At 47.1% G+C, this 27,596-nt stretch overlaps 1 protein-coding gene across 1 annotated transcript in view; it reads right to left on the reverse strand.

Moving 5' to 3' along the window:
* Itgb5 (integrin subunit beta 5) overlaps nt 1–27,596 on the reverse strand; it is a 125,115-nt gene that overhangs the window by 21,673 nt on the left and 75,846 nt on the right. Inside the window, exons 9-10 of the mRNA XM_042668194.1 lie at nt 22,512–22,646; nt 15,766–16,195 (exon numbers count right to left, since the gene is read on the reverse strand). Coding sequence (XP_042524128.1) covers nt 15,766–16,195; nt 22,512–22,646 — 565 coding nt within the window. The remainder of the gene's footprint in view (nt 1–15,765; nt 16,196–22,511; nt 22,647–27,596) is intronic.

Genomic DNA, 27,596 nt, shown 5'->3' on the forward strand with positions numbered 1-27,596 from the left:
TCAAACTATGAGTTCACGTCCAGCGACTGACCAAGGAAAATGCTAAAGGTGCATTTATCCCAACATAAAAAAGGCACTCTGGGACCCCCGACAATGTTAAAACATCCAGAGAAAATTACAAGCAATTGCTTGGATGGCAAAAATGGTGTAAGATCCTTAGTTACTTGAGCTTGGCCCTCCAAAAAATTGACCAAAGCCAGAAGGTCATGGAAAGATAGTTTGTAAACATGCCTAACACCCATGTTGGTCTAACTGGGCAAAACTTGCCAGTCATCTGTGATAGTGGATGAAGGACTAAGCTAACTCCATTCTAAAAGCAAGCCATCTTCTCCTGTAAAACTGTCATCAGGTTAAACTTAAGGGACAAAACAGTTATTGGAAAAAAAGTTTTTGGAAAAGTTCTCAGAAAACCCACAATCAAAACTGCAATTATATCCCCAGCAACCCCAGTTAGATAAGGGTTGAGAAACACGACCCCAGTTACTGGAAAATGGACAGGTTGGTCAAGTTCCTGGAAAAAGCAGCTATAGGGTCATAAACAGTTAAAAAATATATTGTTGCCTGCATTCCTATGGTTAGTCTTATGTATCCCAACCAATGATCTGCTTGCTCTGTAGGATTTAACCAATCCTGTAACTACTAAGTTGGAAAGCTCCTACCCTTACTGGAATTGATTATGCCCCTAACCAATAGGCTTACCCAAATTTGCCCACAAAATGCTGACCAATTGCTGACCAATTATGTAGAAGCCCGCAAACCTTCAACCCCTCCTATTTGCTGGAAACCCTATAAGAATCTTACTAAACATGGGGTCGGGGCTCACAACTCTGACCCGCTGTGTAGGTGACAATTGTGAGTCCAGGCTCGAGCTTGCAAATAAACGACTCTTCTGCTGTTTGCATTGGTCGTGGTCTCTGGGGGTTGCTCGGGGTCTCGAGTTCGAGTCTAACAGTGGACAGTAAAAGCTAAGGTTGTAAAATGTAATTAAAATCCTAAATTCCCTGTATCTGCTCAAAGTCCTAGTTGGCAATAACTTTTGAGCTGGTTGAATTAATCTGTTGAAAAGCTTGTGGAGCTGAGATTATGTTCCTATTGAGATCTGTCTAAAGGCCTACACAGGTAGGCATTGTTGGGGTCACTAAAACTCAGGTTCCTCTGCCAGCCAGAAAATGCTTTTATAAACCAGGGTGTTAAACAGGCTATGCTGCTGTAGCCCAAGAAAAGGCCAGCACGTTTGTTAGAGGTTAAATGTTATATGTAAGCCACTTTAAACAGGCTGCCCAGAGGTAGTGGGCGATACTTAGAGTACCAGTCAGTCCAAGTTTAAAAAACAGATACTGGGTTTTATTTAAAAACTCTGACAAGTAGTTGTTAGTCAATTGTTAACAAGTGATAGGTAACCTCTATCTCACTGATCTCCTTATTGCTTTTATTGGAAATAAAAAGGGCTTTTGTAACAAAGTCTCTTTTGCCACAGTTCAAAGCCATCCCGGGCACAAAGAATACCTCTAAACCTCCATCTCCCAGCTAATCAACAGAGCCAGGCTGGAGTCGTGGCTCCAAACTCACCTCTAAGTATCCACCTCTAAGTGGCATTGTGACTCTAGTGGTAGAGCACTAGCCTCAAGCAGAAGAGCCAAGGGACAGTGCCCAGGCCTTGAGTCCAAACCGTAAATGCCAACAAGCTATCCCAGCAACGGACGCTGAGACACCGCCAGGACAAAGTCAGTCCTGACGATGGAAAACCATGGAGAAGAGTAAGAGGAGATGGCATCCTAAATGGAGTCACTTTATGCTTGCCCTTTCAAAATTCATCAGAGCTGGAAGATCAAGAGAAATAGTTGCTTTCCCACCTAATGTCCAAACCTGTCTACCTTCTAACTGGACAAAAAGCAGTCTTGTCTCTGTTGCCTGCTATTTGTATTTATAGTAGCTTCTGACTGGTACTCCCAACCAGTCTGTTATGCTCTCCCTACCCCGTTACCCAAACGACCCTAGACATCCCCTTTCTGCCTTCTTGCCCCGAGTCCCGTTATTTCACCTTCCCTATAATAGGCTACAACTTATATTCCAAATGAAACCTTTCTGGCCCATGGCCAATGTGTGTTCTCCTATGTCATTCATGTTAACTGACCTTGTCACCTTGTCAGCTTTTTGCTTGATCTTTTGTCGGCTTTTTGCCTGATCTTTCCAAAAGTCTCTTTCAACAGGATAACATCTCCTGCCCAGGATACCCCTTGGAAACAAGTCAAGGCCATCCTGTTCCTGCAGGCAACCAGAGACATCACTTACACTACCCTGCCTTGCCCAGTGCAGACCCGGACCATAAAAAGCCCAGCTCCAGGGATTGCTTGATGCTCCCAGTCCCAAAGGAAGTGCCCAAAAGAGCCCATGACACCCATTGGCTCTGGTTCCTTTAAATATTTCTGCTTCTCCCTCCTCAGGTTACTGTGATCCTAAAGCAGAAAAGTCTTACTTCCCCTCCTCCAGGATGCCAGGAGTCAGGTACCATACTATGTCTCCAATCCGAGACAGAAAAGGCAATTTCAGGCTTTGATAGCCCCTTCTGGAAATCAATCCCTCCATGGCATATTCCTCTCCTGGGGTACTAACAAGTTTTGCCTTTTATTAATTGTGTCTTACATTTTAGATAACCATTGCCATGGAAAAAGGAGGACCTTTGCCAACCAATCAAACAGATGCTTCTTGGACAGTACCTGGCCGAGCAACAAAGCAGTGACCCCTGACTACCTTGCCCCTTGACAGTAGGAAGTAGCTCCAGAAGAAACGACCTCCACCCATTACCCCTGCGCCCCCTATTCTTTTTTTTTGGGGGGGGGGTCCGGTCGTAGGGCCTGAACTCTGGGCCTGGGCGCTGTCCCTCAGCTCTTCAGCTCAAGGCTAGTGCTCTACCACTTGAGCCACAGCACCACTTCCTGCTTTTTTCTTTTTGCTTATGTGGTGCTGAGGAATAGAACCCAGGGCCTCGAGCATGCAAGGCAAGCGCTCTACCACTGAGCCACCTTCCCAGCCCCACCCCCTATTCTTATTAAGCAACAGAGCAGGGAATGTTAGTATTATGCTCACCGTTGGTCCTCAGCTCCACCCAGACCTGGGTCCCCCGCCCCCCATTCCTGAAGTCCCCTCTATACAGCTCCTCCCAGACCCACCTGAACTCCCATCTACCTCACTTCCTATCCCCCAGACCCTCCTGCTACCTGGAGGGTGGCAGAAGCCATGTGCTCCCTCTTGGGGGGAATATGGCTCTTCTAATAAACCTTATAATAATCTGTCTCCTGTGCCTGCCTGCCTCTGCGTGGTCCCCGGGCATGGATGTGTCCGATCCTCTTTCAATTGCAAGGGCAGGCTAGAGCACCTGTCTAGAAGTGAGAGGCCGTGAGTTCAATTCTCAGTACTTCCAAAAAGAAGGGAAGAGGGAAGGAGGGAGGGAACCAAGGGAGGAGGGGGGGGGAGAGGAGAGGGAGGGGCTTGCAAGTGGCTCTGGGAGTTAGGGAGAAGTGTGAGCAGCTGAGCAATTGAACACTTGAAGGCCTTGGCACTGAGGATTCCCCAGCGATGAGGGTAAGAAGGAAGCAGGACCAATCTTGAGGGACTCCAACCCTGAACCATTGCAAGAGGCAATGCTGCAAAGGAAAAAACTGGGAAGAGAATATTTCAAGGAGGGCATGGCCAGCAGTGTCCACTGACTGCAGCTCAAAGGCCAAAGGAGATGAGAGCTGAATCCAAATGTACCTTCACTGCCCAGTATGGTAGGGATGGGTGGTTAGGAGAGGCAGACATCATCAGGACAAACCTCAAGCCCTAGTGGAAGACATTCAACGCTGGAAATTTAGAAAGAACACAAGTATCACTCATTCCTATGGAACTTAAATGTGATCCTTAAGAATCTCAAATTCTTAGCAAATGTCCACAACACCCCAAAACTTCAGGGTAGCATAAAAAGGACTAAGGATTCTCTTTCCAAGCTGAACACTGGTGGCTCACATCTGATGACTGTGGTTTCAAAACCAGCCTAAGCAGAAAAGTGCTTTAAGACTCTTATCTCCACATAACCAGCAAACAGCCAGAAGTGGAGGGACGGTTGAAATGGTAGAGCATCAGCCTTGAGCAAAAAAAGCTAAGCAAGAGCACAAGACCCTGAGTTCAAGCCCCAGTACCACTGTGAACACGGGGGGAGAGAGAGAGAGATAAGGAAAGGAAAGGAAAGGAAAGGATGGAAAGGAAAGGAAAGGGAAAAGCATTCCCTGTCCTGTGGCAGGCCATGGTCGCAGGCAGAAATCCCAGGCTTTGCACCCTCTGTGGCAGTATATCATCTGGATGTCTCCAGCACAAAGCTCATCAGAGACACAAACAAGATACAACCTTAAGACTCAGGCCAGCAGCTCCTCTGTCCTCAGCTTACAGTCCCAAGAGGCAGCTGGCAGTGTTTCCCAGAAGGGTTGAGACAAGCCCTTCACCCTATGCTTTCATGCAGCCGAACCACATGTTGCATTTGGGATCTGAACCACAGAATAGGACAACTCTGAGAAAAAAACAAACAAACCAAAACTAGTTGGTGTGGCTTTAAGCCACATTTCTCCAACTCTCACCATTACTTCCTGACATGCTAGCCCTGACAGGAAAGCACAAGACCCTGAGTGAACACACTCTCTCTCTCTCTCTCTCTCTCTCTCTCTCTTAAGGAAAGGAAAAGAGAAAGAAAAGGATTCCCTGTCTTGTGGCAGGCCAGAAATCACAGGCTTTGCTCCACTGTCGATAGCAATAGAGCCTTCTCTCAAAGGTTCCTTCACCTTCAGCATCTCCATGCTGAAGTCTTGTGTGTCCTGTAAACTCATCCCTGCATCCAACATGAAGAAAAGAAAGGGCATGCCACCTCCCAGCACCACCAACCACAGGGGGATTAAGCCATGGAGGGAACCATTAAACCCAGTGTTCCTAAATGAAGTCACCAATCCGGTGTCCGAGATCTGGAGACTGCTGGGTGAAATGAACCATTGAATCTTCTTCCAAGCCCCTGAGAATGCTGATGCAGAAAGAGAAACAGAAGATCGGGCCAAGAGAAACAGAGAACTCAGGTCAACACCTGAGGTTTGGCTTTACCCTGCCCAACCCGCCGGGGGCGCTGCCAGTGGAGAGTGTGAACTGCCCCCCCTCTGGGTTATGGTGACAGCATGAGAGGTTACTATTTTCAGACTGGAAAACTGTCTTGTTGTTGTAGCGGTGGCTGAAACACTGCCTAATTCCATCCCAAACTGAGACTGGCCGGCGTTCTCAATGGGCAGAGGTCTGATGTCACATGAACGGCCATGCTGAAGCGTGGCTGCCAGGAGCCCAGCCGAGCCAGGAGATGGCAAGGAGGCAGCTGCCTGGAGAAGAGCAGACCCTGGAGCCAGGCGAGAGAGGCTTCTTGGAGCAATGCTTTAGGCCACCATCTGTGGGAAGTATGGTCCATGTGCCAGCCTGCTCAGCCACGGCCTCCCCACAGCTACAACGCAGCAGTCTCTCAGGGGCTGTAATAACTCCTTGAGCTCCCTGGCAGCCAGAGCTTTAAACAAATTAGATTAGGCCCACAAAGGTTCATTTAAGGAAAGTGAGCTCAGTGCAATCAACAACAGCCAGTGCCTGCTATACACTAAGAGGAATACTCTGTGTTTTCCTCCGTCATGAAGTCACAGGTCCCTCAGCCAGGGCCTTGGCCCACGAATCTTTAGACCTGATCTACTGTGCTTAACACACTCTTCGTAACTCTGAGAAATCTGCTTAGGAAATCAGAGACAGGATGTTTTCTAAAATTTTGATAAAGACTGACTAGGTAAGAAAGACTTAGAATAGGAGGGCAAAGTGCTAAGGTGGTAGGGATGAGGGTGGGTCACTGACTGTTCTGGTCTGAATTAATATTCAATTAATATTCATAAGGAACAGGTAAGGAGTAGCAGCATACACCCACAGTCATGGCTGGTTCAGAAGCTGAGTCAAGTGTTGGGAGGTTCATGTCCTGGACAACATAGCTAAAGTCAGAGGAAGGAAGGAAAGAAGGAAGGAAGGAAGGAAGGAAAGGAGGGGGGAGGGAGGGAGGGAGGGAGGGAGGGAAGGAAGGAAAGGAACTGTTCAGTTCTGGGCCTCAGCTGAAGCAGGCAGTGCATAGTTGACTGTGTGGGATTGGCACTATTAGGAAAGGCATGTGATGCAGAAACTCCTATTTAGCACTTACTTCTGAAGAGTACAAAACACTAACAAATCAGCATATTTCCAAGGAAACATGTCCAATGTAATAAGTGCTTCAAGATCGATTCTTCTTGCATTATTACAACCACTGCCTATTGCAAGGCCAAATTTGTGATGTCAAATAGCATACCTGTCCTGGGAGCATAGTTTCTTTAGCATAGGCTCAGTTGGGTGGTGTGTGGCGTTGGGAGTAGGGTCTGAGGAAATGAGCAGAAATCTTTAAGGAGGAAGGAAAACTTCCAGGGGGTCAGTAATTCCAGACTTGGAGCATTTAGAGCTATAGCTCTAAGACCAACTAGTCACCAAGAGGCAGGGAAAAGACAAGAGGGCTAAACAACTGTACCAGCGTGTTCTAAATCAAGTCCAAACTGAAAATGCCAGCTCAGCATCTGAGACAGAGAAGAAAAGTGGTATTGAGGCTATTTCTACTATGAGAGGTCTCTCATACTTTTAGAGTGGAAACCCCCTCCCTGTCTCTCTCTCTGTTGTTGTTGTTGGCCGTGGGGCTTGAATTCTGGGCCTGGGCGCTGTCCCTCAGCATTTCAGCTCAAGGCTAGCACTCTATCACTTGAGCCACAGATCCACTTCCGGTTTTTTGATGGTTTATTGGAGATAAGAGTCTCACAGACTTGCCTACCCAGGCTGGCTTTGAACTGTGATTCTCAGATCTCAGCCTCCTTAGTAGTTAGGATTACAGGTATGAACCACTGGCGCCTGGCTCTCTCATTTGTTACAATTTTATTTCTGTATGTGTATTCCAGTACTGGGACTTGAACTCAAGGTCTGGGAACTGAGTTTTCACTCAAGGCTAGCTGCTCTATCACTGAGCCACGGCTTCACTTCCAGCTCTTTGGTGGTTAGAGTTAAGAATCTCACAAACGTTCCTGCCCCAAATCCTGGCTTCAAATCTTGATCTCAGCCTCAGTTGTGAGCCATTAGTTATTAGCTATTATATAATACATATTAAAAAGCTAATACTGAGTAGATACTTATCTTTGGTATTCTTATGGTCACCCTAGATTTTCCTGTTTTTAAACTTCATCATATCCCACAGAAGGCAAACTTCATGACCTTAAGGACCAGACTTGAAGTTCAAAGGAACTCGACTCATTTAGAATCCTCAGCACAAGGTCGTCTATTTGCGTACTTCCCTTCCCAAATAGAGAGAAGAGTTGATGAGGCATCCTAGACCATTTCTTTCCTTTTTAGAGTCACTGGTGAACTGTGGTGTTAGAAGATTCTTGAAACAAGACCTGAGCAGCCAGAAAACCCCATTCCCAGAGCTAAGTTCAGAGCATGGAGCCACATGGGTACTTAAAATGTCCCTTAACCTAGGTCCTTATCATTTAAGGTCTCAAGATTCTGCAGGGTGAAATAGCTAAAGGTGATTCTTACTCCCATTCCTCAACCCCAAGGAGTTTCTGAGATGTGGAAAATCCCAAGGGCAACAAACACTTAGAAATTAATTCAGGCTTGCCAGCCCTGGCATTCAGCATAACACTTGACAGATGGGGAATGTTCAATGAGTTCTTGTTGACTGAGACGGCTGGAGTAACCTGCCTAAAACAAGATGGCCCTGGGTGAAGATGCTTTGACACACCTGTAGCTGCACGGCCTAAGATCTGGCTTCTCTCTGCAAAGCTGCAAGAGGCTAGCTGACGTCAGGGCTGCTCAGCGCAGCTCAGCTGGCTCACCTGACTAATTTAAGGATAGATTGTCTCACTGAACGATCAAACCCCACATTCTGGCACGTGTTTGCATTTCAAGTGAAATGAGCACTGGGTGCAAACAGGTGAATTGCCTTTGAGAATTTTCTAAAAGCATCCTGTTTCCATACCATGGATGTTTCTACAAGGTGGAAGAGGCCAGGGAATAAAATATATTCAGGACGGCACACAGGAAGTCAAACACTGTGGAAGTTTTACAGATGCTATCCTACAGGGAGAGAGGGGCCAGAGCCAGGTTAGAATTCTGGTGCTGGTCCCTCCAAAGCCATTTTCTTTCCATTACTCATGTATGCCAACAAAGGCTCTTATAGTGTTCTTGTGGAGGAGACAAGAAGATGTGTGCCTCTGCTGGTTAACAGCATGGCTTCTGGCCATGCTACCTGTGTTAACATTGCAATTCCAAGGAATACATACTGCCCCCAACCAACCACCCAGTAAACTGTAGCTGCAGAAATGTCTTTGACAATTATGGGCTTATAACCTCGGGGAAGGGAGGGAAGGAGGGGATGGTAGGGGCAAAACAATGGAGGGGGTAACAATGTTCAAGAGGAAGTGTACTCATTTCCTCACTCATGTAACTGTAACCCTCTGTATAGTATCTTCACAATAAAAAAAAAAATTATGGGCTTATCATTTCTACTAATCACAGTTTAATTGAAAAATCCTGTAGTAGATTCTTTTTTTGGTCATGGGGCTTGAACTCTGGGCTTAGGTGTTGTCCCTGCATTCTTTGGCTCAAGGCTAGCACTCTATCACTTGAACCACAGCCACCATTTCCTGGTGGTTATTTAGAGATAAGAGTCTCTCAGACTTTCTTGCCCAAGCTGGCTTTGAACAGTGATCCTCAGATCTCAGCCTCCTGAGTAGCTAGGATTACAGGCATGAGCCACCAGCTCCCAGCTTCCTATAGCAGATTCTAATCTCAGAGCCACCATACTCTGAGTGCTCCAAAGTAGATCAGTACTCTCATAGACTTCCCTAATGTGTGCATAACTACAATTTATTTAATCCCAAATGGAGGAAATTGTTAATCAGGTCCCTAACATCTGCCTGAGGGCTTCTTTTGGGTGAAAAGCTGTCCTTTTTCTAACATAGAGATAGATCTATCATATATATAATATATATAAAATCATTATATTTGCCAATAAAACTATTAACAAACTGAACAGAAATGAATATATGTGCAAAAGCCTTGATTTTTTTAGGTACTTCTACCTGAAATACAGTGGGACACTCCCTCAGGAGAATCCTTTCTGGAAATCAAGGAAGCCCCATCTTGTTTCATTCAGAAGGTGCATTTGCAAACCTTCGTCATGGAAACCATATACAAGATTGAACATGCAAAGCAGGGCACCAGTGGCTCATAACTGTAATCCTAGCTATTCAGGAGGCTGATATCTGAGAACTGTGGCTGGACGCCAGTCTAGGCAGGAAAATCTGTGAGACTCTTGATCTCTAATTTACCATCAAAAAGCCTAGTGGAGAGCTGGGAAGGTGGCTCAGTGGTAGACTGCTTGAGGCCCTGGGTTCAACTCCTCAGCACCATATAAACAGAAAAAGCTGGAAGTGGGTGCTGTGGCTGAACTGGTAGAGCGCTCACCTTGAACTGAAGAGCTGAGGGACAGCGCCCAGGCCCAGAGTTCAAGCCCCATAACAACAACAACAACAAAAAACCAAGTGGAGCAGTGGCTCAAGTGGTAGAACACTAGCCTTGAGCACAAAAGGTCAGGGACAGTACCCAGATCCTGAGTTCAAGCCCTAGTACTAGCATACACGTGCATGCACACGTATACACACAAAAGATGGACTATGCTAACAATAATGTGCAAAGACAGAAAACAGAGCAGGGATCCAGAGCCCCAGGAATGGTCACCAGACTACTGATTTTGAAATTACAATTCTATGATGAAAAATATGCTTTTTTGGTCTATCTGTTTATTATTCATATTATACCTACTCTGGAACTTCAGGACCAGTCAAGCATTGTCCTGTCTGCTTTGAGCTCAGGGTAAAGCCAGCTAATAGGGCAGTATTGTTTATAGCTAATTACAGACCTTGTAATGAGTGATGTGAGAGCAGCATACAAGGCGTTGTTCTGAGCCTAAGAAGTAGTTTGTGGTCAAACACCACAAATGGACAATGAGAAGGAAAAATCAGTGGGAGTGACATTATAAGTCACTTCACTATCCATGCCAGAGTGTGGCCCTACGTTACAGGCAGCAGGTTCCACAGGAGGGTCTTATACTTGTGCAAGTGTCAGATGTACCTTGCACATCTGGCCAAGGGAAGAAAACTGCTGCAGAAGCCATGAGACCTCAGAATGTCATTCCACAAGATTCCATGAGGGCCAACAAAGCATATACTTCTCATGATGAAAGATTGGTAGGTGAGCTGAGATTTGAGGCTGTCTTTCTAGATCTTTAGATCTTGGTTGATAAGGGCCAGGAGCATAAGAGCAGAGTGGGAGCAGTGCACACTTGAACTGGTTAAGTTAGAGGTAAGAAGTGCAGATAGAGGGCTGGGAATGTGGCTTAGTGGTAGAGTGTTTGCCTAGCATGCATAAAGCCCTGGGTTCAATTCCTCAGCACCACACCAACAGAAAAAAAAGCCAGAAGTGGTGCTGTGACTCAAGTGGTAGAGTGCTAGCCTTGAGCAAAAGAAGCTCATCAACAGTGCCCAGGCCCTGAATTTGAGCCCCAGGACTGGCCAAAAAAAAAAAAAAAGTGAGACTCTTATCTTCAATTAACTACTCAAATACCAGAAATGGTGCTGTGGCTCAAGCGGCAGAGTGCTAGCCTTAAGCAAAAGAAGCTCAGGGATAGCATCCAGGCCCTGGATTCAATACCCACAACAAACAAACAAAAAGTACATGCAGCTGGAGGAGAGCACTGGGGAAGCCTTCTCCTGGGGCATGCTGAGCTCTACACATCTATCCTCCACGGAACTGGATTAACCCTTTCTTTGCTTTTAAAATTATATCATGCTGAACAACTTACTGCCTAGCCTTATTCCTCATCTGGTCTCCTACTTTTAGCCTCCGATCTATAAAAATTTTATGATCTACAACTTTTTGACAAGAATTTCCATCCCTGCCCCTTTGCACATGGCTCCTCTTACTGTCTTGCCTTCCTGTCTTTCTTGGTAGAAAGCTTCTTTCAAGGCTCTTCTGGAAAACTCTACTTAAGCTTCATGAATTGAGAAGTGCATTTCAACATATCTGGAAAGTGATGCTAGGGTATTTCACTTGGGGAGATCTAAGAAACCCAGCACTGGGCCTTACTATTAGGAGTACCTTACTGTTTTTGTTGACACTGGAGCTGGCTAGGCTGGTGCTCTACTGTTCATCCATACTTCCAGATCTTTTCAGAGATATAGTCTGGCTTCCTGCAGGGTGCATGCCTGGATCACAATCCTTTTTGTTTCCTCTCTCCCCTGCTGTTTCAGGAATGGGACAGTACACTAGCATGGAGTTTCATGGGCCTCTTCTGGCTAGGCCTGGCTGACCTGGAACACTGATGCTCTTAAGCGTGGCCTCTCATATAGTCAGGATATCAGACATGTCTACCACACCAGCCATGGATCAGGAAGTGGTTCTTGAAAACTATTCTGTCTCGTCTATTCTCAAATTGTGAGCCTCTGTATCACACACTGTGATCCCAAGAATGCATGAGCCACTGGTGTACAGCTTAACTGTAGAAGTTTAACAGAATTTTGTCAGCATGGACCCAGGACCTCTTCTTGGAAGAAGGCGTTAGCCTACTAGCAGAAAGTGCACTGGGGTCACACCTCACTTTTCCATGCTTTAAAGAGAAACTTACTTAGATAATGTACTGGGGGGGGGGGGGGGGGGGGGGGAAGAGTCCTTACAGATGAGACTAAAATTCCATATCCTATTTGATCTAAATTTTCTCCTTCTATGAAACCCAGAAGTCAGGATAACAGTTGGAAAATTATTTCAATGTGCTTCAGAGCATTAATGCTACACGCAGAGCTGGATCCTAATTTGTACCACAAGAGAATGACTTGGATCCCAGGAGACGCATGATTTGGGTACAGAAACCAACCAAGAACAACAAAGTGTGAGCAAGACTCTTCCAATACATTAAAACAACTGAACAGACGATGACTATTTCCCATAGCCGGAGGAGTTCTGAAGAGTCGACACTTCAGAAAGACTCAAAAGAACAGAATCTCCCAAACTGGCCCAATGAAGTCCACCTTGCACACCCAGCAATAGACAATGGACAGATGGACCATTCTCTAAATTGTAATATTTCTAGAAAGCAGTGGGGGAGGGAGCACCCAGAGTACACAAGCATTCCTAGGATGGGATGTCACAAAAGTAATGAGAGCTGTTCAACTGCTTCCAGACCTGGGTCTGATTTGCTACACTGCTCATTTTCATCATAGAAAACCTGCTCTAAACCTGTGGCCTCCTGCATTTGTCCAGTTCTGTCTCTCAGTAGGGAGCAAGATGCAAAGCTTCTCCTTGAGGGCACAAGAGACATGAAGGAGCTTCTCCGGGTGTCTTCACTGATCCTAGCCCTGGCTCTGCCCCAGCTGCTACTTCATATGCACCCCGCAGCTCCTACTCAGAAGACAGGCCACAACCACACGATTCCCTTCTACCACAGGCTGCAGGGGGGAAGAAGGGAGAGGCGCCACCAGAGAATGCTGAGCTTGGCAGCCTGTGCACCTTCGTCAGCATGTGTGGGAGCAGAGGGGGGTTGGGAAATAGCTTCTCTATCATGAAAACCCCAAATGGAACAGCAAGTCAAGTGCTCCAAACCAGGGTGCCCAGACCCGCAGCAGGAGAGCCGCTAACCATGAGTACTTAGGGACTGGTGGAACTCCTCACCACACATTCAACAACCACCACCAGAAGGAGCCAGGAGTTTAAGAGGCCAGGAAGTATGAGGCGGGAGGACATTAAGGACTCTGAAGGAATATGTGTCATCAATTCCTGTCTGGAGTCAGGCTTAGTTTTAAGTCCTTCTTCAATGAGCAAACACAGCGATGACCTCATCAAAGACCTTTTTTTGTTCCTCTCCAGAAGACTTGGATAGCTGTACATTTCCACTAGATGTAACTTTTAAAGTAAAGGGTTAGAAGATTGTAGCTGAAGGGACAATGAAAGCAGAGTAAAAATGTTCCAGTCAAGGTATCATTAACTCATAGAGTTCAAGTGTCCCTCTGGATATAGTATTACAGGAGGGGAAGAGAGGGAGAGAAGCAAGACAGAAAAGTCCATGCAAATACACACATGCTAACTTAGGAAAAAGTTTAAAAGGAGAGCTAGAAACCACTTGAAATATGAGTGATAAGATTATGGATAAATTTTAATCTTTCTATTCTTCAGAACTTTCTAGACTTAAGAATAACTTTACAGTTCATTGGAAACGTCTTTCTGTGGACCAAGCAGGTTTTATTTTTTTTGAGGGGGGGAAGGGAATACATGTGAACCAGTGAGGGAGAAAAGGGCCTTGTGACCGGTTTTCCAGATGGTCCCCATCAATCCTGCTCACCAAGGAGAAAGACAGCACACACACACAGACCACACATCCGTCAGCCGTCCTGTACTCCACAGCTTTTCTTTCAAGAATGAGGATAGCTTTTCCAGTGGGGTAAGGAAGGATGGTGACATTCTGTCTCAGCAGTCCCAGGAAAGTAAGGGAACTGAAGCAATCGTTCACCTGGAAGCCTCCAATTTTTCAGCCCCATGACCCAAGTTTCCTGATACCACAGGTTGTATAGGTGAAGAGAAAAGAAAAAGCCAACACCCAAGGACTTTTGGATACAGTTTGGCAGAATGCTGAAATACAAGATTAACTTGAACTGTGGGTTCTTTGGTTGAATCAAAAAGTATGTCTTCACTCAGAATATTCCTGGTTCCATAATGACAAGTATTTCCTTTGAAGGCCACTCATACCTCTACCAATCACCCAGCAACTACCAAGTTCTGTGAGCTGCTCACAGATGATGCAGGTGGTCTTGGACCACTTTTAGATATGGGAAATATACACTCCCAAGGAAGAACCAAAAGTCTTAGGCTGATAGATTGTGGGGATGGAATTTACACAGGCAAATCTATTCCCAGGCAACAATGACTGCACAGCCTTGTGGGGAAAGATATTTCTAGGGGTTATTTCTGGCTCTCCTGAAGGGAAAGAGATGTTTGCTAATAGCTCTTTAAAAGAAAAGTATGGCTGGTCTCCAGTGGCTCAGGCAGGCCTGTAATCCTAGCAACTTAGAAAGCTAAGATTATGGGGATAGGTTCAAGGCCAGAATGGACAGAAAAATGTTCTTGAGACACACTCTTAATGAAAAGCTGGATGTAGTGGTGGGCACCTGATACCCTAGTTACCAGACACTTAACATGGGTGGATTGTCCCTGGGCACGTGTCCAGTCAGGAAGCAAGACCCCATCTCAAAAATAACGAGCAAAAAAATCAGGGCTTGAGGCATAGCTCAGTGTTAAGAGCCATCTACCTAGCAAACACAAGGACCAGAGTTCAAGCCCCAAAACTGTCAAAAAAAGAGAAAGAAAAGTACTAGTTAGGTTTTATGGTACATGCCTATAATTCCAGTACTTCGGAAGCTCAGGCAGGAAGATGGTGAGTTGGAGAGTCCAACAGCCCGGTACAAGTGCTCATACCTGTAACCCTAGCTACTTAGGAGGCTGAGATCAGAGGATCGTGGTTTAAAGTCATTCAAATCGAGGGAAGGAAGTCCATGACACTCTTAACTCCAATTCACCACCAAAAAGCCAGAGTGAAGCTGTAGCTCAAGTGGCAGAGTGTTAACCTGGAGCATAAAAAGCTCAGGAACAGTGCTGAGGCCCTAAATCCTGAACTTAAGCTCTAGAGCCAACACACATACATACACACACAACAAAACAAAAGGAACACGAACTGCTAAAAGAGCAATAGCTGGACTTAGGGAGTTCTTATGGTGGTCAACAAGGGAACTAGAAACTCCATCCACCATGCTGCAGTTGCTTAGGCAAAGCCTGGAGAATTACACCGCCTGCAGACCATCACTGCAGCTCCCCAGGGGGGTGTGGCACTGCCCTCCCCCCCACACACAAGAATCCTCTCATGCCAAACGCTTCCCTCAGTCTCTCATTTCTCACACCACCTCTACTCCTAAGTTCCCAAGTTCCCACAGCAGAAGTGGTGTTAGGGAGTGAGGCCCAGGCCTGCCCGCTGCACCGCCCATGTGACCCCAGACAAACCCATCCAGCTACAACCAAGTTCTCATCGCTCTGATGCAAAAGAGAGGGGCTCCGTGGCAATGGCTGGCGCAAGGAATCCTCATGTTTCCACCTGCCTTGCTCTGTGGCATTCACACATCTCCCCCTTTCCCAGGCAATGGTAATTTTGAACACACTGTAATGGAACTCCCATGGGTGTAACTCAAACATGCCTCATGCCAGGTCTGCTCCAGAGGGCCTCCCCTGCTCACCTACCCCGGTGCAGCCCTAGCACTGGTGTCTTCCATGGAAGGAGAGGTACTGCTCTCAACATGACATGTTGTCGCAAGCAAAGCTTTAGCTTTGTGTTGTCCAGGCAGGTCTTATGTGAACTCTGGGAGTCCTCCCCTGTACCTCTAAGTCCTCTCCATTAGCAGCCACATACAAGTGCCCGCCCTGGTGCTGCAGATGGCCTGGCTCGTCCTGGGTCTTCTCCAGGGCAGCTGGGGCGCTGACGCTCACTGTGCCTATCCCAAAGAATGTGAACAGCCCCTTGACCTGGGGCTGGCTCAGAGCAAAAGCGCTGGCCGAGGCGCCTACCTGAGCAGAGGACGCCCTTGTTCCTGGCACAGGAGAAGCTGTCACACTCGCAGAAGGGCCCGTAGATCCTCCCGAACTCGCTCTCAAAGCAGGAGCACTGGTTGCAGCTGCATTCCCCGCGCCCGCTACACAGCGGCTTGCCCTCAGCCTCCCGGCACAGGTTCTGGTACCCGCTCTGGTTCTCTCCTTCCTGGCACTCACACCTGGTGCCCAGGTGGCTGGGGTTGCACTCACACAGGCCGCAGACGTAAGTGCCGTTCCCGCTGCACCTGATGCTGTCGGGCTCCAGCCCCGCACTGCAGCCACACGTGCAGCTGTAGGTGACCGCCACCTGCAGGCTGTCCCGGAACCCCACGGGCCGCAGGGCGAACTTGTGCTCTGTGTGTCTGCTAGGGCAGCTCCGGGCCTCCACTGACACCTCAAAAGATGCCTGGACAGAAGGAAAGAAGGGCCATCATGGACATGGCAGACCAGGGCCTCTGAGACCACCCACAAGTTATTTCTGGGCATCCCACCCCTCTACTACACGGAAAAGAACCCCTGGGGTGGCACAAGGGGGAACAGAGTATATTCACACGTTCACACAGAAACACTAGACAGGATTGCTCTTTGCCTTGTGTGTGTGGCGGTGCCGGGGTCGGGGGGGAGTGCGGGGCACTAGGATTTGAATTCAGAACTGCGTGCTATGCTGACACTATGCTATGCTGAGGCATGTGTTAGTTACACCTATGGGCTACATAGTAAGCCCAAGGATAACTACTACCTACCTATCTACATGTGCACATTTAAAATTTGTTTAAAGACCATTCATCCAAAAAAACATTTACTGGACCCTGACTGTGCCAGGCATGGTACTAGATGCAGGAGAATGGTGCAGTACCAGGCATGAGACATGAGGGTTGCAGTATCTTCCTCCATGGAGGGACTTGTTTCCATGCTGAAAAAGGGATGCATGACACCCTCTCTACCCCCCCGCCCCGCCCCCATCCAAGTCCCAGTGCTCCCTCTGGAAGTGGCTCTAAGCTGCATCCTGCCCAATCAGCCATGGCCCCAGGACTGAAAGGAGAGTCACTGTCTGAAGAAACATGTCACAGCGGTGCAGACTTTTCATAAAACAACTGAGGAAGTGCTGCAAACTTGAGCGCTTCTCACAGGTTGCCTTGGGTCCTGGAGAAAGTCATGCCTGGCACTAAGCCACAGTCTTAGAGGTCTTGACAACAGTCACTGGGACTCGTCATTGACACCTCACACAGGTGCTCTGCATGGGTGAGCTGAAGCCAAAGACCAGAAGCCCAAACCCAGGAGACACTAGGGAGAACCAAGACACTCTAGACAGCCACGCCCACCTGCCATCTCCATGTGGAGTGGGGAGGGTGAGGTAAAGGGAAGAGATTCAGAAAAACAAATTCAGGGCTAAATTCCAAAGCCCTGAAGTCCAGGGAGACCCTCAAAGAAATGAAATGAGGTGGGGACCCACTTGGCATGGATACCTGTTGATGACAACATTTTTGGTTTTAGCAGCTGCCAAGTGCCTACTTTGCACTGGCACTGTGCTGGCACTGCCACACGCAAGTGTGTCAATGCTCCAGAAGGAGGCATCTTTATTTCACCAGGGAGATGGCGGGGTGGGATGGGGTGAAAGGATTGTGAGCTTGGCCGCGCTTACATGCAGCTCACCTAGAAGTGGGCCTGTGCCTTTAGTATGTCATATTCCAGGATGGGGACATGGATGAATGCTCATGTCCTTATCTGGGCACAGGGGGCGGGGGGGGGGGGTCACCTGTGTATTGCAGGTACTACTTGGTGGTGACTTTTGAAAGTGGTGGCCAGAGGCATCCCCAAAGCTTGGGCTAGGAATGATGTGAGCCTGTAGATGGGAAGGGGGTGGAGCCTGACCAAATCATCTGTGGAGCCATCAAAAATGCAGAGGGAGCCAGGTGCCAGCAGCTCAGGCCTGTAATCCTAAACTACTCAGGAGGCTGAGATCTGAGAATCATGGTTCAAGACAACCTATAAGAAAATCTCTCTAAATAACCACCAAAAAGCTGGAAGAGAAGCTACTACTGAAATGGCAGAGTACCAGTCTTGAATGAAAAAGCCAAGGGACAGTGCCTAGACCCTGAGCTCAAGCTCTAGAACCAGCAACAACAAAACAACAACAACAAAGGCTGGGGGAGGGGGCAATATAGGTGTGGTGTGGTACATGCCTTGGGCAATCTATGCAGGAGGCTGAAGCAAGAGGATCACAGTTTCGAGGCCAGTTTGGGTTGTCTCAGAAAAGAAAAGGAAAGGAAAAGAGAAGAGAAGAAAAGGAAAGGAAAGGAAAGGAAAGGAAAAGAAACAAAAAAAAAGGAAAAAAACCACAACAACAATCCAATAATTTTTAAGAAAATGCAGAGGGGAACAGAGCCTCTCCTCAAAGGCTGACGTCATCTCCCGCCATCCCCATCTAGGTCCAGTGCAGAACAGTGATTTGCTTGAGGCTGCTACTTCCTAGAGCTACAACTTGATGGACTTGCTCAGTAAAGAGCTTCTTCCCCACACAGGCATCGGCAGGTCAGAGATGCAATAATCTACAGAGGAATGAGCTGGATCAAGAGCCAGAGGCATTTAAATCTTGAGAGACTGTGGGGAGTGTCCATGCATGAGTGCCATCCCCAGACAAACCACAAACTGGCCTGCATCAAGGGAGAAAATAAGGAGAGCTGCATCTCTTGAGGTTTGCCAACCTGTTGTATTGCTGGACAAAGTAGAAATGCTCAGAGCTTCTGAAGCTGGTACTGGCATCACCTGGGAAGTGGAAACTTCCCAATGTCAGCCTGGCTTCCAAGTTGGTCCCAGGGGCCTCCTCACCCAAGGCTTTGGTCCAATTAAAGAGCTATCTGTCTGGCCTCACACAGCCTGACCTCCTAACAGCTGTCTGATAACCAGAGCAAGGCTGTTTTCAGCCACTGGGTCTCAGCTTCTGCTAGACACAGGAACAGCAAAGTAAGCACCTTTCACAGCTGCATTCCCTTCTGGATTAGGGAATAATCCAGAGAGGCCGAGAGGCCACTGGATTTGAATGCAGCTTCGTTCCTTCTGTCCCCAGTGACTGAGGACTCCAGCACAACAGGGATACTCAGGGTCCCCTGGTTCCTGGACACCCCCCCCCCAGTCCCACAGGAAGGTCACAGGTGCAGTTGCCATCCTACCCCGACTCACCACTGAACCTCTCTGGGATGCTCTGGCCCTCCCCAGGGGGGTTGTTGTTCTGACCCACCCTTTCAAAAGGGCTGCCCAGCCCCCACCAAAGCTACCAACCTCAGGCCTACATAGATGCCAAGTTTGCTCAGATCTCAATGAAACAAAGCTGCGGGGTAGGCACCGAGTACACAGAAGAACAGGAAGGATACGGGGAGGTGCCGTGGGAAGGGCTCACTGGGCCCTTTGTACTGGGCATTAGTGCAGGCTACCCGGCTAGTCCCTGGCATACTGATTTGTCAAAGCCAGTTAATAGGAATACTGACTCCCAGAGGCTGGGTACATTCAGCCAGCCATGTTGGTATTGGAGCAGAGGAGGAAATTTGAGTAATATCCAAAACGCTGAAGAAAAGGACCTAACTGGAATTGGAGTTCCTGGATTTTATCCATGCAAGATTTCTCTTTGAGGATATCCTTGCCATTTACCCTCCACCTCTCCTACTTCTTGCTGGATAGATCTTAATCTAGAGAACACAGGGCGGGCACCAAACCACTGCTTACGGTGGATGTGACAGTCAGATGCTGCCTGTTTCCTCCATCACCTCAGCAGGTAGCTATGATGATAAGGAAGTGAGATCCATGTAACCCAGCTGTCCTCCTCCGTGAACTATGTCCTGGCCTCTGTCCCCAGGCCAGATCTGGAGGCATCCTCTGACAGCTGAACCCTTCCTTCCCCTGGCCCCTCCCTAGGGATCTGTACACTGGTTGACCCTTACCATTCTCTGACTTATTCTCAGCCCTCCTAATTCATGGCATCCAGGATGGAACCCGTCCACCAGACTGGTTACATCCCTTATCTTGGCATATGAGTTTTACCAGAGTGGCCCAATCTAGCCTCTCTCTGTCCCCAACAGTCCTTCTTAGCTGCTCGGCCATCATCCTCAGCTGCTTTTCATTTACCTGCAGAGGGCAACACGCTTCACACCTAGCAGACGCGCCCTGCAGCTCTGCCCATCAATGGGCAGACTCTCCCTTCCTCACCCTTTCTTCTATGCCTCAGCTCAAAACAGCATTCCTCCAGGATGCCAGGCTCTTCCTTGGAGCTCCTGCAGCTTGACACCAGTCATCCTGTGCGAGGTAGATTCATTTGCATGTGTACTTTGCTCACTGGCTTGGCTGCCTCATCCTCATACTGTAGACAATCGTGTTATCTGGCACATGAGCATTTTCCAGACAAGAGTGGATTTCAACACAGTTACTGGTAAGTTCTGAAAGGCAGGTGTGGGGACAGACGTGCATACATACCAGCAGCACAGCTGGTAAACTCTTTGGAGTTTACTTTCTACAACCTTCTTCCTCCAACAGCTGGAGGGAGTGGACGTGCCCTTCTTTCAGCTTAAAGGGAGTCCAGGACAGGCCCTCTTTTTTGTGTGCTGGTCCTGGGGCTTGAACTCAGGGCTAGTCAGTGTCCCTGAGCTTCTTTTGCTCAAGGCTAGTGCTCTACCACCGGAACCACATCATTTCTGGATTTTTCTGTGATTAACTGGAGATAAGAATCTCACAGACTTTCCTGGGTAGGCTGGATTTGAACCTCAATCCTCACATCTCAGTCTCCTGAGTAGCTAGGATTTCAGGTATGAGCGTCTGGTGCCCAGCTCCAGGGCCAGGTTTCTAACTATACCCCAAGGAAGCCTGTTCAACAGGGCCTGAGCTTCCTCTCAGGTTCTTGAAAGTCTTCATTATTTTTTAACACAACTCTCCATCTTCATTTTACACTGAGCCCCACAAACTATGTGTAGCCAGTTCTTCACACTCCCCCTTGAATGCTTCCAAGGCCTTGCAGAGAGCTTGGCCTCATGGTGGGCATAGCCTAACCCTTATATACACCAGGGCATTCAGCTCAGATGAGCAGACTGGCCATGGCCCTGTGCCAGCCTGTTCTCATCCACAGGAAACAAAGCCCAGAGCTCTCACTGCAGCACCAGGGCCCTCGTGACCATGGTCCCTGGACAATGAGACAATACTGGGACAGTGAGAAGACGCAAAGAGCCAGCATGGAGGCTTTTGTGGGACTTGCTGCTATTTCCACTGGACCATGAGACCCCATGAGGAGCTGGCAAAGGCAGCTGCGGCAGGAAAAATGGCCTGCTTCTCTGCTAGTGTTTCAAAGGCTCTGAAAACCACCCCAGCACAGCAGACTGGTCACTGCTGGGAAACTTCTTCCTCATTTGTGGACAACGTCTTCCTAATTTTCTCAGGTATCCCAGCAAAACAAAAGCTGTACACAAGGATGCCCTTATAAAGTGGCAAGGCTCTTATTTCTCTAAGGGGAAGGCTTGGGTGGTGGCCTAGGTGGTTGTATCCTTGGACCTGTGGTTCCCTGGCAGCAGAACCTCTGCCTGGTAGCTCAGGATCCCTGCTGGACCTGAGTTTTTCACGTATTAAAATGGAGACAGCTGGCTACCTCGCAGAGCGATGATAAGAAATGCAAAAAAAGAGCAGTGCACTCCTACTGGGTACACTGCATGGTCCCAGCGACTAGTGCTATCTCCCTGAGACAGGAAGGCTAGGGTTAGTGAGTGACCTGGTGTGGAGTGGAAAGACCCAGTTTCACAGCTCCAAACTTCAGGCTGCCCATGAGCAGCCTCTGTCTTCATGAAAGCCAGTGACTGTGTAAACTGGGTGTGGCAAGGGCAGAGAAGCCCTCAGCAAGCTGCTCCCTTCTGTAAAGGCTTCTGTCCATGACCAAACCATGGAGAGAGAGAGAGAGAGAGAGAGAGAGAGAGAGAGAGAGAGAGAGAGAGAGAGAGAGAGAGAGAGTGTGTGTGTGTGTGTGCTGGTACTAGGGCTTGAACTCAATGATTTGCATTCTCACTTGTTTTTGTTTTTTTTGTCAGTTGTGGGGCTTGAACTTGGGGCCTGGGCCCTGTCCCTAAACTCTTCAGCTCCAGGTGAGTGCTCTACCACATGAGCCACAGCGCCACTTCCAGTTTTCTGGTGGTTTTTTGGAGATAAGAGTCTCATGGACTTTCCTGCCCAGGCTGGCTTTGAACCAGGATACTCAGATCTCAGCCTCCTGAGTAGCTAGATTATAAGCATGAGCCACTGACACCTGGCTATCACTTGTTTTTATATGCTTAAGGTGGTTGTTCTACCACTTAAGCCACAACTCTACTTCTGGCTTTTTGCTGGTTAACTGGAGGTAAGATTTCTCTGCCCAGGCTGGCTTTGACCGTAGATCCTCAAATCTCAGTCCCCTGAGTAGCTAGTGTTACAGGTATGAGTTACCAGTACCTAGTTCTTTTTATTTTTTTATGGTTTCACAGTCGGAATTCAATTTGTGCTCTAGTTCCGATTGGTTGCTTACTGCCAGCACTCTACCACTTCAGTCAGATCTTCTCCAGTCTGGCCTTTTGAAGACAGGAGTTTCTCTGACTTGTCTACTCAGTCCTCAAATCACTATCCTCAGATATCAGCCTCCTCAGTAGCTAGGATCACAGGTATCACCCTGTGTGATGACCAATGCTAATAAGAACTTACATAAATTGGGTTCAAGTACTTACCGTGTCTCCAATCTTCAGACCTTCACATTTCCTCTGGCCTGGGTAGGATACACCATCTTGGCAGGTAGCAGTGAAGAAGAGATTAAGGTCTTCTGGCTGGTCCCAGACAGACAGCTCCACTTTAGACCGGATACTCTGAACAGAGGGGGAAAATGAAGCCCAAATCAATCAGTAAAGACTACAGCTGAGGGGCTGGGAAGGTGGCTCAGCGGTAGAGCGCTTGCCTTGCATGTATGAGGCCCTGGGTTCGATTCCTCAGCACCACATAAGCAAAAAGAAAAAAGCCAGAAGTGGCGCTGTGGCTCAAGTGGTAGAGCACTAGCCTTGAGCTGAAGAGCTGAGGGACAGTGCCCAGGCCCAGAGTTCAGGCCCCAAGACCGGACCCCCCCCCCAAAAAAAAGACTACAGCTGAGGTATACCCCATATTGTCTTCTGATGTTCATGTGGCTTCTAACTCAGAAGGCATAAGCCAAGGAAGAGCCAGGGGTATGGTCCCCTGGGCTTCTCCATCTTTCTCTCCTCTCTCCTCCCACATACCATTTTGGCAGACCTGGCTCAAGATCTCTATAGGCTCAGACAGGCTGAAAGGGTGTATCTGCTAAAATTACACATTCTGCTTCTTCAAGGGGTTTTGCTCTGCCTTCTGCTTCTCATTTTTTTTACTGTAAAGATGCTGTACAGAGGGTTACAGTTACGTGAGTAAGCTAATGAGTACATTTCTTGTCAAACATTGTTACTGCCTCCTTTGTTTTTCTCCTACTATCTCTGCTTCTCATTTCTATCAACACTCACAGCCATGGCCACACTCCCCCCTCTCCCCCGCCATCCTTGCATACCCCAAATATGAGGGGAAAAAACAGGACAACATTCCTTTGTTCAGTGGCTCTTCTCTCTCCCCTCTGGCTTCTTAACATCCTGCAAGGCCAGTTCAGTAGCTCATCTTTCCAGGAAAAACCCCATTACTCTTTACATGTAAGCTTGACCCTATCAGGTGAGGTACACATTCACAAGTTTGAAACTACTTTATGTGAAAACTACATGTGGACTATGTTCTCAATGAAACAAAAACAAAGTCAAAATGGTCCACTGGAACAAGGAGAGGGAGAGGGGAGAAAGAGGGAAGAGAGAGAGAGAGAGAGAGAGAGAGAGCGAGAGAGAGAGAAGAAAGGGAGAGAGAAGGTGAGAGAGAAGGAGAGGGAGAGAGAGGGAAAGAGAGAGAAAGAGAGGGGGAGAGAATGCCATGTATTGGAAAGGATACAGAGCACCAGGGACTCTTGCTGTTGGTGGTGGTGGTCTTAGGGCTTGAACTGGGTGCTCTCCCTGAGCTTTTGTGCTCAAGGTTAGTGCTCTATCACTTTAAGTAAGCCACAACACCACTTCTGGTTTTCTTTTGGTTAATTGGAGATAAAAGTCTCACTGACTTTCCTGTCCTGCTGAATGAGCCATGATCCTCAGATCTCAACCTTCTGCATAGACCAGGGACTTTTTTAAAATATTTTTTTAAATTGAGATTAAGTGATTACATAAATTTCACAAATTTTACAGTATTGTGGGATGGTGACAGTTAAAGTCACAAACACATTTTTAACCTTCACGAGGTGCATTGTCATTATCGTGGTCTATAAAGCTTATGGTCTCTACAAACTTTGACACTATAGCTATTTCTTCCAAATCAGGTGATATGTACATTTCTCTCCTTTTGATAAGTGTAAACTGTTCCCTCTTTGACCAGGGACTCTTAATTACTAATTGGGGTATAAGTGGGTCCAGTCTTGTAGCAAACCATTAGATGGTATCTTCTGAGGCTTAGACTAACTTTATACCTGGCACTCACTTGAGGATATGTGTAGCAGGAATGTATATGACACCAAAAGACATGGATGAGGATGCTATGGCCATCATAGTTTGTAATAGCTAGAGACTGGAAACTAACCAAAAGCCTATCAGTAGTGGAACAGATTTAAATTAAATTACAGTGTGTTGGCATATTTGAGCATCTTATAACAACAATGAACACAATACAACTTTATGCAATGCCAGTGATGAACATCACATTGCCCAAAGGAAGACAGACACAAAGGCTTATACATTGCACTATTCTATTTACAGTTATAAAGACACTTGAGTCCCAATGGACCACATGTACAATGACTAGTAGTCCCATAAGATTATAACAGAAATGCATCAGGAGGATCATAAGCTTGAGGTCAGCTTGAACTATACAGCAAGACTCTGTCTCACAATCATTTTCAATAATTCACAATAATTTTCCAAAATGCCCTTGAAATTTTCTAAGGAAGCTGATGCTTTGAAGACTGGGGCCAAATGAAGTAATTGGCTTATTTCCTAGGGGTCATATTTACTGCAACATTATTTAAACTCTGTTTATGCTAGACTTCCAGTTCAACTGGAGATACAAATACTGAGAGACACATGGACTCAAGCTCAGATTCCCACCACAGCATAGCTATAGAAAACAGAAAAGTAGGCTGAATTGCCTCTTGCTTTCATAGGCGTTCTTTTCTCTCTCTTTTTTCTTTCTTTCTTTATTTTTGCTGAGCATTTGGTGTTAAACATAAATGATGGATGCACAGTGTTTTTTTTTCCCCCTAACAAATTAACAGCTTGTTGAAAATACTCTCTGCAAAAAAAAAAAAAAAGGTCTCTCTCGGCAACAAGTTGTCTAAGTGCTTCATCAACTCTAAAAATACTATCCCTCATATCCGCTTCCTCTTGAAAATGCCAGCCTTAACTGGTCAAAGGTCACAGAAATGTCACTCGACACACACACACAGCACTCTCCTACTGAATGTGATTAGTTATTTTCAGCTCTGTCTTCCGGCTGCATTGTGGATGCTATCATGTATCTCTCTAGGACTTAGCACAAGCTCTTGTGGATGGAATAGATACATAGAAGGACATAAGTTTTAACAAATTAGGCTAATGGACTGAGATATAGTAGAAGGCCAATTTTTAAAAGAAGAGGTAAATTTTATTTATTTAAATTAGAAGACGGAGAGGACAATATGCCATAAAAGGGTTAGGTAGATTGGAGTTATGTGAAAGATCGAGAACAGTCACTTGAAATATGAGGTTCTACTGTCCAGGAACAAAAGAGGGAGAGAATGATACTTCCCCATGAGGACCAGGCAAAGCCACCACCTGAGAAGCATTCATGGAGGATATGGCTGGGTGAGAAAGAGCACTGGGGTAGGGGTGGGGATTCAATCCCACCTATTGCTAATGATAATAGGAGAAAAAGTGCATCCTATGCTCTACTCAGGGTGTCTGACATTCCGCCTCCAGCCTGTTCCGATCTGAAGTTAGTGCTGTTATTTCTGTTCCCCACAGAGTTTCTGGAATCATAAACTCTCTACCTAGTACAAATGAGGCTCATTCACTTTAAACGTCTCATTAATTTACTTATTGTGCTGGTCCTGGGGTTTGAACTCAGGACCCAGACATTGTCTCTGAGGTTCTTCATGGCTAGAGCTTCACCACTTGAACCACAGTGCCACTTCCAGCTTTTTTTGAGTAGTTTACTGAAGATACGAGTCTCAAGGATTTTTTCTGCCCAGGTTGGCCCTGAACTACAACCCTCTGATTTCAGCCTCCTGAGTAGCTAGGATTATAGGTGTGAACCACCAGCATTCAAACTTCTCATTTATGAGAGCAGAAATCAAAGCTCAGCTGCCCAAGTAGGCAGGACAAGCAGCAGGCCTCTCCCTCCCCTCCAGGCCTCACTATAACCACTGTAAGTGTGCACGCACTTCTTTCCTCAGAATGGGCTGTGAGGGCTGGGAAGGTGGCTCAGTGGTAGAGCACTTGCCTTGCATGCTCGAGGCCCTGGGTTCGATTCCTCAGCACCACATAAGCAAAAAGAAAAAAGCCGGAAGTGGCGCTATGGCTCAAGTGGTAGAGCGCTATCCTTGAGCTGAAGAGCTGAAGTGCCCAGGCCCAGAGTTCAGGCCCCACGACCGGACCCAAAAAAAAAGAAATGTGCAGAATGGGCTGTGACTTTCAAAAGTGCACTTCACCAAGTTGCACGCTGGCTATAATGGTCAGTCAGCCTCCCCCAAAAGACCACGAGCTCCTGGAGGGTCAGGCTGGTTCATTCACTGCTCTATTGCCATGGCATAACAGCACATTAGATCTTTAGGATATACTTGTTGAATGAATGAAATGTAAGATAGAGCAGAGGAAAACACATCAGTTCTTATGCATGAAGATATTTATGCCTGACTCTGAAATTCCAATAAATTCCTACCTGATTTATCCCCGAAAATGTTGTTATTTTTTTTACCCCCCACCCCATCCTAAGAAAAGGACTCGATGTCAACAATGCTAGAAGTTTTTAAAGGCTATTCTATTACATCCCTGGTCAGGTTAGGTCACATCTGCAATTGCTCTAAGTTGGGCCAGCTGTGGAGCGGGTGGAGCAGACTTTATGGCAACACCCAAAAGAGAAACATGTGCTCTGCAGAGGGAGCACACACCCCAGGCTCTGACATCACCTTCCATATGCAAAGCCAGTGGTTTCCAGCTCATCCTGCTCCCTCCCACTTTGAAAAGAGGCCCCTGTGATTTCTGCCTGGGCCCTCCGTCCCCTTGTCAATGCAAGGAGATGCTAGCATCTGTGTGCGTGGACCCAGACCCCTGAGTCTGAGCCCTGAAAGAAAAATCTCTCAGCAGTACCTACGCTGAGTAAAGCTCCACCCAGCCAGACACCCTTGGGAGAATTTGGTAAGTTCTCAAACTGGACAATCTGACACAGCAATAAAAAAAAAAAAAAAAAAAGAGCCTAAGTCCAGGAAGTTAGCAATTCCACATGATGAAGGATATATAGAGAACAGACAAATTATACAAGATTTGAAGCACAGTCTCTTTCCATGTGCTCCCTCCTGAGCTGCGCCAAATACCACAGCCATTTCAACTGTTACACATTCTCCAACCAACCACAAATCTTTCCAGAATATTCTCCTGGTTCCACTGCCAGCACTCCAGGGGAGGTAAGACATCAACACCCACACTTAGTCATGTGTTTGTTGCATGACTCATAGGAAATCTACCAAGAAACCACTCCAA

This window comes from Dipodomys spectabilis, unplaced genomic scaffold, assembly GCF_019054845.1.
Source record: "Dipodomys spectabilis isolate Male_0828 unplaced genomic scaffold, ASM1905484v1 ptg000017l, whole genome shotgun sequence".
NCBI classification, from domain to species: Eukaryota; Metazoa; Chordata; class Mammalia; order Rodentia; family Heteromyidae; genus Dipodomys; species Dipodomys spectabilis.